Consider the following 15,961-nt stretch of genomic DNA (forward strand, 5'->3'; position numbering starts at 1 on the left):
TTATAACGTATCATTACAAAGCTAGGGCCAATAGAGAAGGCAGGTGGTGCGCAGCCTCAGTCCCGCTTGAATGGTCAACACGGACATACACTTCAATTCCTACCATTCCTCGCTATACTTATACAAAATTTGCACAAATACTAAAATCAAACAGTATTATATGTAAAAATTCATAAAAAATAAATAAAATAATATCACCACTAGATTCACTCAAGAACAGAATTCCAGCAAAAAACGTGTTGATACCAAAAAATTGACAATATACAAACATCAATTCTAAATATAGGCATCATACATAATTAATTATCTCCAATACTCCAGATATTGGTAATACAATTCTTACCCACTTACTTTTATTTCCCAACCCTTAATTCTCGTGATACACTGTACCCCATATCTTGTTAAAAAACTACACAAGAAAGAGGGGGTTGTTCGTGACAAAACAACATGCATCACTAAACAGAGAAAAAACATTCTCCATACCCCACCCTCTAGCGGACAAAAATCAACATGAGTCCGGGAAATGAATAAACATAAATAGTAGATAAATACGGGGCTCTAGAAAAGAAGGAGGGCAAGAGCTAGATAATCCACTAACAGCTACTCAAAAACATACCTTCTTCATCCCTCCTCACCACAAAAAAACAATTCACTATTCTCCACAACGGGAAGGGTAGAAACCAAAAAACATATAAAAAATATATATAAAAAGGAGGGAAGCATGAGGAAAAAACTTTGAATATAAAAAAAAATATATAATATACACAAAAATTCCCTTCATAACAAAGAAAAAGAAGGGAAGGGGAGAATGGAGGAAAACTTCCACACATATAACTAAAGGGGAAAAAAAGGGAAAAATGGAAGGATGGAAGTCTGAACCATCCCCAATCCGTTAGTCATTGGACAAAAAACAATTGAGATCAAGTTCGATGTTCATTCCCAATGGTTGTAACGTTTGTCATTTATAAATCCATTTTGTTTCATTTTTTAAATTTCTCTTCTCATGTGGGTCCCTCTCCAGTGTCTCGTAACTTTATCAATACCATAGAACCTACACAGTCAAGGATCACTGTCATGGTATTGCTTAAAATGTCGACACACTATGGTTGGAAAACCTTTTTTAATATTTGCCAGATGTTCATTGATTCTAATTTTTAATTTTCTAGTTGTACGGCTTACATATTGCATGGAGCACGGACATTCTAGTACATATGTCACATGATCTGAATTACAGGTAATGAGAGGTTTGATCTTGAATTCATCATTTGTCACACATGACACAAAATTGGACACCTTCTTAGGTGTCCCCGGTCCCCTAGTAACTCTGCACGCACGACATCTAGTGCAGAAATGGAAACCGGATCCATCCAAGAAAGTGGCCAACTTCTAAGGGGGGTCTGGTACATTCCCGGGCTATCCGGTTTCTCAAGCCTGGGGCCCTCCTATAGATAAATCTGGGTTTATGGGGAATTGTAGACGCAAGATCTTTAAGAAGTGCACCCAAGACAGACATGACATCAACATCCAACGTCTCGTCTCGAAGAAAGCGGAAGAAGTTACTAAAATATCTAGTATAGCTATGATTAATTACTAAACTTGCTAAATCAGCTAAATCAGCTGAAAGCATATATACATACATTTGTTACAGTAATACAGCAATATGTCGCAATAATATGCTTTGCATACATCTCGCCTTGCTTGTTTTTTTCCATGTTCAGCCGGTAATATATAAACGGCAAAAGGAGAAATAAAGAACAGAAAGTAATTTTCACACTGGACAAACGGTGTCAGGGTAATTACTTCATAGCATGCATGCTTTGTACTTAATGATTTTATCAGGGGCAGATATAAAAAAACAAAAAAAACAGACCTTGGTTCTGATCCAAAACAAAGGTATATAAGCAATATGGAGAGGTTATTCTTCCCTGTCTGCTTAAAGTACCTAAAACTGCCAGAAAACAAAGGTGTCTTACTAGTTCCATGTGTAGAGCTAATATTGTATTGTTACTAAAACCAGATAAAGACCCTCTAGATCCAGGGTCGTATAGGCCTATCTCTTTTACACAGCGACAGCTACAGCACTGAGGTTAAATGGGGTTGTCTCAGTGATTGTTCACTCGGACCAATCTGAATTTATCCTACAATGATCCACTGCAATTAATTTGCACAGACTGTTCTTCAATTTACAGTCCGATGCAGACAATTCGGGTGACGGAGCCTTACTTGTTGGACTCACACAAGGCTTTCAAGACAACAATATAAAAAATTTTGGGGCAACCTTTCTATCATGGGTGCAGTTATTATATAGTTCCCACCACGCAGCAGGACGAATTTCCCATACCTTCCCATTGAGCAGGGGAACCTGCCAGGGATGTCCGTTATCCCCTCCCCCTTTTGCTTTAGCTATTAAACCCTTAGTGGCCCTGATTCTGTCTAATACATCCTCTTGTGGCTTTAGATATGGGGACGTACAGGAAAAATTATGTTATATGCCGATGATACTGTGCTCTTACTGGAGGATACCACAGACTCGTTTCGAGAAGCCATGACAGTCATAGCCAACTTTGGGACCTATTCTGGCCTCACTATTAACTGGTCCAAATAATCCATAATGCCCTTGGACGTAACTCCTGATTCCCAAGGCTCAGTCCTATATAATATAGCAGTATTACCCAAATTTAAATACTTGGGTATATATGTTCCCCCTAGACCTCTAGATTATGTTTATTTGAACTTATCGCCACTGTTTGCTTGGATGCAGGATAAAATCAAAGTTTGGTCTATGCTTAAGTTATCAGTAATAGGGAAAATAAATCTCATAAAAATAATCTTTATGCCACAACTACTGTATGTATTTCATGAATCCCAATGGTCATTCCCTTAAAAATCTTCTGGATTATTAATTCCATATTTAGAGCATTCATATGGCAGTCTAAGCCCCCCTCCCGCAATAAATTGGAATGACTTCAAAGGTCAAAGGAGGGAGGAGGCCTAAAGCCGCGTACACACGATCAAACAATCCAGTGGAAAAGTCCGGCAGACTCAAGTCTGCCCATGTGTGGGCTCCGGCGGACATTTTTTTTACCCAAAAGTCCGGCGGACTAAGAAAGTAGTTTTGCACTCAAATATGTCCGCTGGACTCGCATTTCGGCGGACAATACGGCCGTGTGTGTGCTAATCCGCCGTACTTTTGAAATGAATGGACTTTTCCCACCCGGAGAAAAGTCCTCTCATTTTAAGCGCGGCTCCAGGTAGCCAGGACTAGCAAAGGAAGTGTCGCTGGCCCCGTCACCTGGTATGGACTTAAAGGGGAAGCCCTACTCTGAAAAAACGGCGTGGGGGCCCCCCCTAGGCCCATATCAGACCGAGCACGCTACCCGGCCAGTCAGCAAAGGGGGTGGGGATGAGCGAGCGCCCCCCCCCCCTCCTGAGCCGTACCAGGCCGCGTGCCCTCAACATAGGGGGGTGCTTTGGGGAAGGAGGGCCGCGTGCCCCCCCACCCCAAAGCACCTTGTCCCCATGTTGATGAGGACACGGGCCTCTTCCCGACAACCCTGGCCATTGGTTGTCGCAGTCTGCGGGCGGGGGGCTTATTGGAGTCCGGGAGCCCAGGGGGGCCCCCGGATCCGGGCCCCCCCACCCTATGTGAATGAGTATGGGGTACAATGTACCCATACCCATTCACCTGTGAAAAAAATTAAAAAAAACACAACACACAAGGGTTAAAATAGTTTATTGCACAGCTCCGGGGTTCTTCTTCCGTCTTCGCGGGTCTTCTCGCCGGACTCCTCCGCTATCTTCTGCTAGCTCTTTTACTAGTGGAGGAGCCTGGCTTTCTTCTTCGCCGACTTCGGGGGTCTTGCCTCCTTCTTTGGGGGTTTTTGTCCCCCTCTTTGGTTCTTCTTGCCAGGCCACCGCGCCTTCTTCTAGCTCTTTTACAAGTGGTGGCCCGGTCTTCTGACGCTGCTCTCGTCGCTGTCGCTGTCTTCTGGTCTTCTGTTCTTGAGCTGTTGCCTCATCACTGTCTCCGGTTACAATGACAGGCATGCCCGGTGGACAGTCCGGCGGATAGTCCGATCATGTGTACGTGGCATAACTTTACCTAATCCATAGCTTTACTACTTAGTGGCCCAGCTGCATCATATCCACGTGTCATGTCCCAGGAGAGTGCCAGAGCAGATCCCACTGCTCACATAGCGCACTTTGGATGGGGAGTGAAGAGATGGAACAGTACAAATGTGCTCCCACAATGTTACGCAAAGGCTTTCTCAGTTATATATTCTAAGAGTTCACCTCACACCAGCAAGACTATTTAAAGAGAGAGGATTCTATATGTACCAGATGTTCCCGTGATCATGGGAATTTGATCCATCTTCTATGGAGATACCCAACGCTACATATATATTGGAAGAAGTTACGGATACCCACTCCAGAGAATTTGCAGTTAATGGAGTTAATGTTGTTATGGATCCTAAACCTTGCCTTTTAGGCATTATAGATGATCTTCAGGTGGGAGGAGGTAGCCAAACAAGCAAGCCAAAGCTAGGGCACTGTTTCAGGCCCGTATCTCGATTCTTCGACATTGGAAATTGACTGACCTTTCCTTGTGGATGGAGTGGGTAGTACAAATGTGCATGATACTACGTCTGGAGTCTTTTTTTCCAACATAGAGGATGCCCAGGCAAATACCAAGCAGGATGGTCACCCTGGTTGGATATGCCATCGACATCCCCGGTGGATTTCATTCTGGATATAATTTTGTGATTACTCAGGTACAACTAGTGAGATATTGCTGACGGGGTGTGTGGAGTTGATAATACAACAGCTGCATGTATCGACCTAGAAACCTTGAATTGATGTACAACAATGGAAATTTGAATGTGTTTTAAGGATATATTATGTAATCTCTTTGGACCGAACAAATGGGGTTAACAACCACTTCAATGCTTTTCATAGCATTACAGCACAATATAAATAACTTACCATCGGTGGAACTCCAAAAATAACAACATTTGTATATGGCGAGAAATTTACCTAAAAAAAGAAAAAAAGTTTTTTACTATATGAATATGGAATAAATAATTGGATCCTTTTGCAAAAGAAATAATGATTTTTCTATGTAATTTAAAGTGGAAGTAAATCCTCCTATCGTTTTCAGCCAAGGATGGTTTGACAGTTTGGTTGAGAGCACAACCAATGTGACAGTTAACATTTCCGGGCATTGCCATGTTTTTTCAAACTGTTAGATAGATGGGTTTACTTCCGCTTTAATGTATACAAATCCAATGTAAAGCACAATTCTAGACCCTAAAAAAAAATGTAACTAAATTTTTTCCACTTTTTAATACATTCAGAGAAAAATAGCAAATCTATTTGATTCTTAGGCAGGTATGGTGAAATATGGCAAATTTCACATTTATTTTGGCAGGGGTTAAATAGTTTTCAAGACAATTTGAATATTAACACATATGGTTTAAAGTTTATACCAGACATAAATAAAACACGGGTTAATTACATACCTTTTAATCTTTTCAAAACAGGAAATAGAATCAGAACAAACATCCATTTTAAAGAAACAGACTGTAATGCACGAGCGGATTTTTCGACATCAAAGGTCTGACGGAATGATTCCGGCGGACCATTCGATCATGTGTGGGCTGCAGCGGACTTTTGATTTGCAAAAATCCGACAGACTTTAGAAATGGAACATGTTTCAAATTTTTCCGCCGGACCCAGTTCCTATGTAGAAATCCACTCGTCTGTATGCTATTCCAACAGACCAAAAACTACGCATGCTCTAAAGCAAGTAAGAGACGGAAGCGCTCGGTCTGGTAAAACTCCAGTTCGTATTGGAAGTAGCACATTCGTCATGCTGCAAATTCTGTGCTCGTTTAAATGCAGTGCATCTTCTTTATAATGCTAGAAGAATGAAGTTGCTTTGCTGCTCATATTTACACAGAGTTCTCACAAACACATTTCTGGATTATTTCTCCTGACCTTATGAATGATAATGTTTTTATTTTAAAGCCCCATCTCAGTAATAATGTATTTTAAACTATTTTTTTGTAGTCCTCTTTTATTATTTTGGATTCCATCCAGATTTGTAGTATGATTATTTCAAAATTATTTTCTAGTGATCTCCATATTTTATTTTTCTGTCAAGTTAACACAGTAAACATTTTCTTTTTATATAATTTTTTTGTGTGATTACCACAATAACCTTTTTATTTTGTGTGTGTTATTACCACAATAAACTTTTTATTTTTTGTGTGTCATTACCAAAATAACCTTTTTATTTTTTGTATGTCATTATCACAATAACCTTTTTATTTTTTGTGTGTCATTACCACAATAACCTTTTATTTTTTGATTTTGGTGCCAAGTTACCAAAATAACATTATATATATTTATTTTGGTAACTTCAAGGAGGTTATGTTCATTTCACATTGTCTTTTCGGAATGTATTTGACTAAAAACACATAGGCAAGTATATTTTCAAAATAAAATATCCATTTATTCTGGTTAACAAAATAAAGATGAAGGCAACGCTGGAGAAACTTGAGCAATTTGTGTAGCCTTTTGGCCCCAGGGCACACATCAAGTCTGTGGAAAAGAAAATTGGGATATTGAGAAGTACATATAATGGGGAGCACAATCTGGTCCATGAATCCCAGAGATCAAGAGCAGCAGCAGATGGCATATATGTCCCCAGGCTGTGGTACAACAGGCTGCATCTTCGGTCAGACCAGACTTAAGCCAGGTCATCACTTTCTTCTCTTCGCTCCACCCTTCACTGCACCCTTCCCTGCAGACTTCCCTGCAGCCTGCCTGTGAGGCTGTATCTCTGGTGGTGTACTTGTGGCAGGAGGCGGAGGAACTTGATCACAGATTTGGCTTGTGGCAGTTAACTTGCCGCTCAGCCCCTTCTGAAAGGCAGAGAAAATGGGTCGCTCACATTGGAGGCGTTGGCTCCTCTCTAATTGCTGCAACCGGCTGGCTATATAGCACCCATAGGCCTCTTCAGATCCTTAGGACATTTGTAGCCTCTCTAATGAGGCGCAGTGATTCCTCCTGTGTGACCGTCCCCTTCTTGGGCCTTTTTGCCTGAAGACGGAGGGGAGGCACCTGCGACTGGGTGAGGCTTCTATTGGGCCCGGCCACCTCCTGGCTGACAGTGGGCCCAGCCTCGTCCTGCCTGCCACTTTCCACAACTTCCTCCTGGCTGATTTCATCTTGTGTATAAAAAAGGGACATAGTTTTAGTTTTTTGTTCATCAATCATAAACAATTTTCAGCTCATGAAAAAGCTTGAAAAAATTCTGTTAATACATAATAATTCATTCTGACCCCAGTATTTATTGTTTATGCTGGTGACAAACAGTTTATTTTCACTGCGCATGCGTGAACTCCACCTGCGTTGCCCGCCCACGATGTTCTTTTCCACGAATATTTCCCGCCCCTTTTTCTCTACGGTGCGCAGTAGGAGAAACATGGTGGATACACAGCAGGTGGATATTACTGACTCCAGTAGTGAGGAAACCCCAAAGCCACAAACGTCCTGATCCGGGAAGAGGAGATTTAAGGCCTCCAATATGGCCTTTGAAGAGATGGTGACAATCTTGAGGAGTAAGGATTATGATGGGAAGCATGGACCATATACCCATCTGAACTTTGGCAAGGCCAGAATCATGGCCAAAGTTGTAATGACCCTGCAAAAACTTTTTGGTGTACGACGGTCAAAAGACCAATTGAGGAAACGGTGGTCCGACCTTAAATTGAGGGAGCCGGATCAGTACAGAAGAATAAAGAAAGTTCTTCAAAAAAGTAAGTACTTTTCGTGTGTTCCTATTATGATTATTGCATACTGATCCATGTGCTTTTCTTTACCGTTGAACAATTTAAAATTGCTGCTTTCATGTTGGGATTTAACCATCAATTTTGTTCTTGGTAATTTGTCTTAAGAAAAAAAAGATTAGGACATTGTTGTTTAGATGTGTTTGAAACTACAATGACTAGAAAGCAACATTCAGTGGAATTTAAGGAGAGAACACTTGGCAGCTGGTTAACACAGTACTCATGAGCAAAAGTTTGGGACACCAGAGAACATTTATTAGGGTAAACCACATAGGGGTTCCATGGGATACTTGGGGGGGGGGCACCTGTGAAACTTGGCCAAAAAAGGTAAGTATTGTAGTTGTTTGCAAAGTGAATTTTAATCATGTCTTCAACTTTTGCATCTCTTCATAAACAGACAATTGTACAACACTTCTAAGCAATGTTTCATCTTCCTAGTTCTGGCCTCAAATATCTGTGTGCTAAGTATACCTTTTGTTTTGTTTAATTCTTATAGGGGAGAAAAGACTCAGACAGCAGGATCCCAGGGGCCGCCAACCTTGCCAGCATGAATGGGAGGTTAGCCCCATCCCCCCCCCCCCCCCCCCGGTGGATGTGAATGTGGAGGAAGGAGAGGTGGAGGAAGGAGAGGAGATGAGCCCCCCACCAGGTGAGTGTCTGACACCACAGATTCAGGTAATCGATGTATGCCTGCATATTTCTAAAGACATGTTTTTTCCTCTATTTTAGATGTTCTGGTTGGGGAAAGGGACCCATTTAAAAGCACCAGTGCCCCCTCCAAGGATGTGGAGAAAGTAGGGGAGATTGCCACCACACCAGTTGAGTGTCTGACACCCCAGCTTCATTTAATCTATGTATGACTGCATATTTTTAAGACATTTTTTGTCATCTATTGTAGGTGATGTTCTGGTTGTGGAAAGGGCCACATTTTCAAGTGACAGCGCACAAAGGCTGATTGGGTAGATAATGGGCTGGAATGGCGAAATAGATGCCATGCGAACTAGCCTGGATATCATGAGGAATCGGCTTGACAATATACAGCAGGAAATGAAGAACATGATCGATATTTTGGGGGGAATATAATCCCTTTCTCCAGAATATCGACCATGTTTTTCATTTCCGTTTTAGTTTTTATTAACATTGGAACTTACAAAGTTCAAGATTATGGCTGAGTGTTTTCATATTTTAACAATATTTTTTTTAAAACACAAAAAAAGGTTTGAAAAACCATAAAAAACGTAAAAAAAAATAGAAAATAAAAATAAAAACATTTATATTTAAAGGTTTGAAAAAGAAAATTTTTAATTTTTTTAAAAAATATATATATATTTTCAAAAATTAATATTAAAAGGCACATGTGAATGTGGCCAGATTAAAAAGTTTTAAAATCAACAATGCGTGGCATCTTCTTTCAATGCTCAATACCAGTTTGGTAAAAGTGATTTGGTGTTTCCAGTGACAATGGGCCTTATTTAATAAATGAAAATACACTCGGCACTACAAGTGCACTAGGAGAACATAGGAGACAGCCCAAACGAAAAGCAAGCAATAAAAACATTTCCAGATTTTATCTTCTATATTTATTTTTATTTTGTAAAATTAAACATTGTGTGGCATTGCAATGGCCCCCCTACTGTTAAAATAAGTCACATATTTTTCACGAATCTCACGGGCACTTTGGGGGGCCAAGCCAGTACGGCCAGTATCCAGGCCCGTCATATTATTTTCGGAAACAAGTCCGGCCTCAGGCCCAAATGATGAAATATAATTTGAAGAGTTCTTATTTAAATAATTGTGCAAGATGCAACATGTAAGGACAAGATGATTAAGTTTGTATTCCGCCATGTGTATAGGAGTAAGAAAAACGCGGAACCGGCTGGCCATTATTCCGAAGGTATTTTCCACAACTCTTCTCGCTCTGGCCAGCCGGTAGTTAAAAACACTCCTCTCCGGGGTGAGGGTTCTTTGGGGGAATGGCCTCATCACGTGCTCGCCCAAACTGAAGGCTTCATCAGCTATGAAGATGAAGGGGAGTCCTTCCACATTATCTGTATCAGGTGGCAATCCCAGGCCACCTGTCTGGAGACGCAGGTATAACTCTGTCTGGGCGAAGACTCCTCCATCCGACATCCGGACATTCTTCCCCACGTCCACATACAGAAATTCATATTGTGCCGACACCACCGCCATTAACACAATACTATGAAACCCCTTATAGTTGTAATAGTATGACCCCGAATAGGGTGGTGGTACGATGTGGACGTGCTTCCCATCTATCGCCCCTCCACAGTTGGGAAAGTCCCAACGGGTGGCAAAATGGGATGCCACAGTCTGCCATTCTTGTAGCGTTGAAGGAAACTGGGGAGTCAAAGCAGAAAAAAAAAAAAGTAATTTTGCACATTAACATTGCAAGTACATTACAACAAAAACATTCTTTAGCAACATCAGTCTAACCTTTTTAAAAAAAGCTTATTTAACCACTTGGCAATTGCTGTCAGCAAATATATGTTGGCAGAATCGCTCGGCTGGGCAAATTAACGTCCCCAAACGTTACTTTGAAATGCACGCGCGCCTGCCGCAAGCCCACCATGCTGTGGAACACGCAGACTCGATTGCCGCTGGGATACACATGATTGTTGTCATGGAGCTGAAGAACAGGGAAATGCCGATGTAAACAGCATCTCCCCCTTCTGCCTAGTGACAGGACACTGATCGTTTGCTCTCTGTCATCGGGAGCAGTGATCAGGGTCATATCACTGCTAGCCCATCCCCCAGACATTTATAAACACTCCCCCAGAACACACTTAATCATTCCTCCGCCCCCTTGTGGTTAACACCTTCACTGCATGTGACATTTTTACAGTAATCAATACAATTTTCTAGCATTGATCGCTGAATTAATGCCAATGGTCCCAAAAATGTTTCTAAATTGTCCGATGTGTCCTCCATAATGTGGCAGCCACGATAAAATTCAGTGATCACCGCCATTACTAGTTAAAAAAATTGGAATAATAAAAATGACATCAAACTATACCATATTTTGTATACGCTATAACTTTTGCACAAACCAATCAATAAACAATTGTCAATTCAAGCAACGCAGTGCCAAATCGCCAAAAGTGCTGATGGTCAGGAAGGGAGTAAATCATTCCAGGGCTGAAGTGGTTTAAAACTACAATATATAATTCAACATTAATTTAAGGACACACAGACCATTTGGAATAATATTAAGGGGGGGGGGGGGGGGATTCAGTTAAGGACACACAGACCATTTGGAATAATATTAAGGGTGGGGGGATTCAGTTAAGGACACACAGACCATTTGGAATAATATTAAGGGGGGGGGGATTCAGTTAAGGACACACAGACCATTTGGAATAATATTAAGGCGGGGGATTCAATTAAGGACACACAGACCATTTGGAATAATATTAAGGGGGGGGGGGATTCAGTTAAGGACACACAGACCATTTGGAATAATATTAAGGGGGGGGATTCAGTTAAGGGCACACAGACCATTTTGAATAATATTAAGGGGGGGATTCAGTTAAGGACACACAGACCATTTGGAATAATATTAAGGGGGGGATTCAGTTAAGGACACACAGACCATTTGGAATATATTAAGGGGGTGTTTAGGATTAGACATGTGCAAAAGGAAAAAATTTGTTTAGTTTTGTTTCATTTTAATTCGTTAATTAATTAATTTCGTTTAGTTATATTCATTAAATTTGTTAAATTAGTTTTCGTATTTCGTTTAGTTTTCTACTGAATTCGAAAAATCGGTCGCATTCGAAAATATTTCAACCAAATTCGAAAATATTTCTACCGAATTCGAAATGATTTCAACATGATTCGAAATTATTTCAACCGCATTCGAAACTATTTCAGCCGGATTCAAAAATATTTTGTGACCCGACTTTAGGGCCATCTATCTCGGGGTCACTTGGTGCTAGAAACTGATACTGAAATTTGGATATGTTGTAGTGCTAGTTGTATTGTGTTTGCATACCAAATTTGGTGTTTCTAGCTATAAGTGACCCTGAGATATGTGGCCCCAAATTCGGGTCGCAAAATGTAATTCTCTGCTGCACAAAATTACTTTCATATTGCCCACATTTGGGGTCGCTTAGTGGCAGGTAATGTGGCAAGTGGACAATCCACAACTTGGTCACATGGCACTCGTGGCCGGTCACATGGCACTCGTGTCAAGTCACGTGGCACTCGTGTCCGGTCATGTGACACTCGTGGCAGGTCACGTGGCACTCGTGGCAGGTGTCGGGGCAAGTGGACAATACACAAGTTGTGACAGGTGACGTGGCAAGTGGACAATACACAACTTGTGGCAGGTGACGTGGCAAGTGGACAAATACAATACACGACTTTTGGCAAGTGGACAATGACATACAGCATATGCACTTGCCTTGCGATCGACATCTGTGACTTCTTCAATCAGGAATGCTGACAACTTCATTGATACCATAAATATAAATGAAATAAGATGTGTGTGTTTTTTTGCACTGGTACACTGCAAGTATGAAAAGTTGATGTGACAGATATATATAAGTAAGTATAAGTAACTAACCATCTTCCAAAATTTCTAATTCAAATAGAAAAGATTAGAACAGAATAGAAAAAAAAAATTGAATAGAATAAAATACAAAGAATATACATCTTCTGAAATTCAAATTTGAATAGAATCAATTTAAATTTCGAATAGTATGAATTCAAATTTTTAAATGAATTAATTTTAAATTTGGATAGAAAAGATTATAATAAAATAGAAAATAGACCAGAAAAACTATAGAACAGAATAGAATATATTATATTTTATTCTGTTCTGTTCTATTGTTTTTCTAGTCTATTCTTTTATATTACCGTATTTATCGGGGTATAACACGCAGCGGCGTATAACACGCACCCCAAGTTTAGGAGGGCATTTTAAGGAAAAAAGTTTTAGGAGGGAAGTTTAACGAAAAAAAAACTTACATTTAAATGCTCGTCAATGCAGCCTTATCCGTGTGCATCTGCAGCCTTGTCCATCATTGCAGACTGATCAGTGTCATTTGCAGCTTGCCCAGCATCATTTGCAGCTTGCCCAGCATCAATTTGCAGCTTGTCCAGCGCTGTTTGCAGCCTTTGAGAGTGTAATTTGCAGCTTGCCCAGCGCCGTTTGCAGCCTTGACGAGTGTCATTTGCAGCTTGCCCAGCGCCGTTTGCAGCCTTGCAGAGTGTCATTTGCAGCTTGCCAGTGTCATTTGCAGCTTGCCCAGTGCCGTTTGCAGCCTTGCCCATGTTTAAATTTCCCGCCGCCGAGACAGACCGAGCGAGCGCCGCCGAAAAAGACCGAGCCGACTGCTCGGCTCCGCTCGTAGTCCCACCTCCCTGCTGTTTCTGGAGCGAGCGCTGCCGAAAAAGACCGAGCCGACTGTAATGTGTATTCGGCTTGGCTCCGCTCGCAGTCCCGCCCAGTATGGCTCGGTCTTTTTCGGCAGCGCTCGCTCCAGAAACAGCAGGGAGGCGGGACTACGAGCAGAGCCGAGCAGTCGGCTCGGCCTTTTTCGTCGGCGCTCTGTATTTTTCGGCGGCGCTTTGTATTTTCGACTCACAGACAGTGGGGATCGGCGTATAACACGCACCCACAACTTTCCCCCGATTTTAAGGGGAAAAAAGTACGCCGATAAATACAGTATATTAAAATCTTTTCTATTAAAATCAAAATCATTATATACTCAATTAGAATTTCAGAAGATGGTTTTATATATATATATATATATATATATATATATATATATATATATATATATATATATATATATTTCCGACATTTGAATTTCGTATAGAATGAATTCGAATTTGAATAGAAAAGATTAGAATAGAAATAGAGAATAGAATATAGATACTATCTATTTAATTTTAAATTTTTTTGCAGATTATCATTTGTTTTAATAAGATCTCCTGCAGACTATTAGCATCTATTTCCTTTTTTGCAGATCTCCTGCAGACTATTAGTATCTATTTCGTTTTTTCACCAGATCTCCTGCAGATTATTAGCATCTATTTCATTTTTTGCCGATCTCCTGCAGACTATTATCATCAATTTCTTTTTTAGCAGATCTCATGTAGACTATTAACAGCCATTTCACGTCTTTTTTTGCAGATCTCCTGCAGACTGTTAGAATCAATTTCATTTTTCTTTTTTTTTGCAGATTACTATTTATTTCCATCAGATATCCTACAGTATATTAACATCTATTTCATTTTTTTGCAGATCTTCTGCAGACTATTAGCATCTATTTCATTTTTATTTTTTTACATTAGAACAGCCATTTCATTTAGATATAGATGCTAAGGAGATCTGCAAACAATGAAATATATGTTATTATACTGCAGGAAATCTGATGGAAATAAATAGTAATCGCCAAAAAAAATGTTTATTGATTCTAACAGTCTGCAGGAGATCTGCAAAAAAAAAAAAAGAAGTGAAATGGCTGTTAATAGTCTACTGCTAAAAAAAATAGATGCTAATAGTCTGCAGGAGATCTGGTTAGAAAACAAAATAGATACTAATAGTCTGCAGGAGATCTGCAAATTTTTTTTATAGATGCTAATAGTCTGCAGGAGATCTTATGGAAACAAATAGTAATCTGCAAAAGAAATTAAAAATGAAATAGATAGTATCTATATTCTATTCTGTTCTATTGCTTTTCTAGTCTATTCTCTATTTCCATTCTAATCTTTTCTATTCAAATTCAAATTCATTCTATACGAAATTCGAATGTCGGAAAGAAATATATATATATATATATATATATATATATATATATATATAATAAAACCACCATCTTCCGAAATTCGAATTTAGTATATAATGATTTCGATTTTAATAGAATATAAAAGAATAGACTAGAAAAACAATAGAACAGAATAGAATAAAATATAATATATTCTATTCTGTTCTATCATTTTTCTAGTCTATTTTCTATTTTATTATAATCTTTTCTATCCAAATTTAAAATTAATTAATAAAATTTTTTTAATTCATACTATTCGAAATTCAAATTTATTCTATTTGAAATTTGAATTTCAGAAGATGGTTGTATATTCTTTCTATTTTATTCTATTAAATTATATTTTTTTTCTAATCTTTTCTATTTGAATTAGAAATTTTGGAAGATGGTTAGTTACTTACTTATATAAATCTGTCACATCAACTTCTCATACTTGCAGTGTACCAGTGCAAAAAAACACACACATCTTATTTCATTTATATTACTTTTCTGCAGAAGAGAATGACATTTTGCGACCCGACTTTGGGGCCACATATCTCGGGGCCACTTATAGCTAGGAACCTCAAATTTGGTATGCAAACACAGTCGAACTAGCACTACAACATATCCAATTTGAGGTTTCTAGCTCCAAGCTCCAAGTGACCCCGAGTTACAGGGGCCCCAAAGTTGGGTCGCAAAATGTCAAGCACTTTTCTGCAGCAGAGAATGACATTTTGCAGACCCGATTTTGGAGATGTTGTAGTGCTAGTTCTACTGTGTTTGCATACCAAATATGGGGATCCTAGCAATAAGTGGCCCCGAGATACATGGCCTCAAAGTCGGGTCGCAAAATGTCATTTTTCGAATTTGATTCGAATTTCGTTTGAATTCGTTAGCATTGTAATTCGGATGCATCCGAATGTCCGAATAATGAAAATTTGTTCGAATTTCGATTCGGAACGAAACAAAATGCACACGTCTGTTTAGGATAAAGCAATACAATGGAGCTGACAAAAGACATTGTTAAAGGAGTAGACTAGGTGGATATGAGCCCACCATAGCATGCTGGTGAGGTTAGTGAAGGCAAATATGCATGAAAGACAAAAAAGGAGCATTAAAAGATTACAGCATGCATGAGGACAAAGGGGACATTCACAACATATTGCAATCATGGTAATTAGAGATTGAGGAAAGAAATACAATACATTAGCAAACATTAAAGACAATAAAATGTGATGTTAAATGATAAATCTTACCTTACTATAGTCCTCCTGCAGGACCTGAATGATGGCAGAACAGGTCTCTGGAATAATGATCCCCAGAGCCTGGGGGGAGATG

The 15,961-nt window shown here is 39.6% G+C and overlaps 1 protein-coding gene across 5 annotated transcripts in view; it reads right to left on the reverse strand.

Moving 5' to 3' along the window:
• ATPSCKMT (ATP synthase c subunit lysine N-methyltransferase) overlaps positions 1-15,961 on the reverse strand; it is a 547,044-nt gene that overhangs the window by 147,426 nt on the left and 383,657 nt on the right. For 4 of the 5 annotated variants that reach the window (XM_077491965.1, XM_077491966.1, XM_077491969.1 and 1 more), the window contains one exon: positions 4,984-5,034. The exons of the other annotated variant lie outside the window; for it this stretch is intronic. In XM_077491965.1, coding sequence (XP_077348091.1) covers positions 4,984-5,034 — 51 coding nt within the window. The remainder of the gene's footprint in view (positions 1-4,983; positions 5,035-15,961) is intronic. 5 annotated transcript variants of the gene reach the window in all.

Source organism: Lithobates pipiens, unplaced genomic scaffold, assembly GCF_037356315.1.
Source record: "Lithobates pipiens isolate NorthernLeopardFrog02 unplaced genomic scaffold, aLitPip1_a1.2 Scaffold_19, whole genome shotgun sequence".
NCBI classification, from domain to species: domain Eukaryota; kingdom Metazoa; phylum Chordata; class Amphibia; order Anura; family Ranidae; genus Lithobates; species Lithobates pipiens.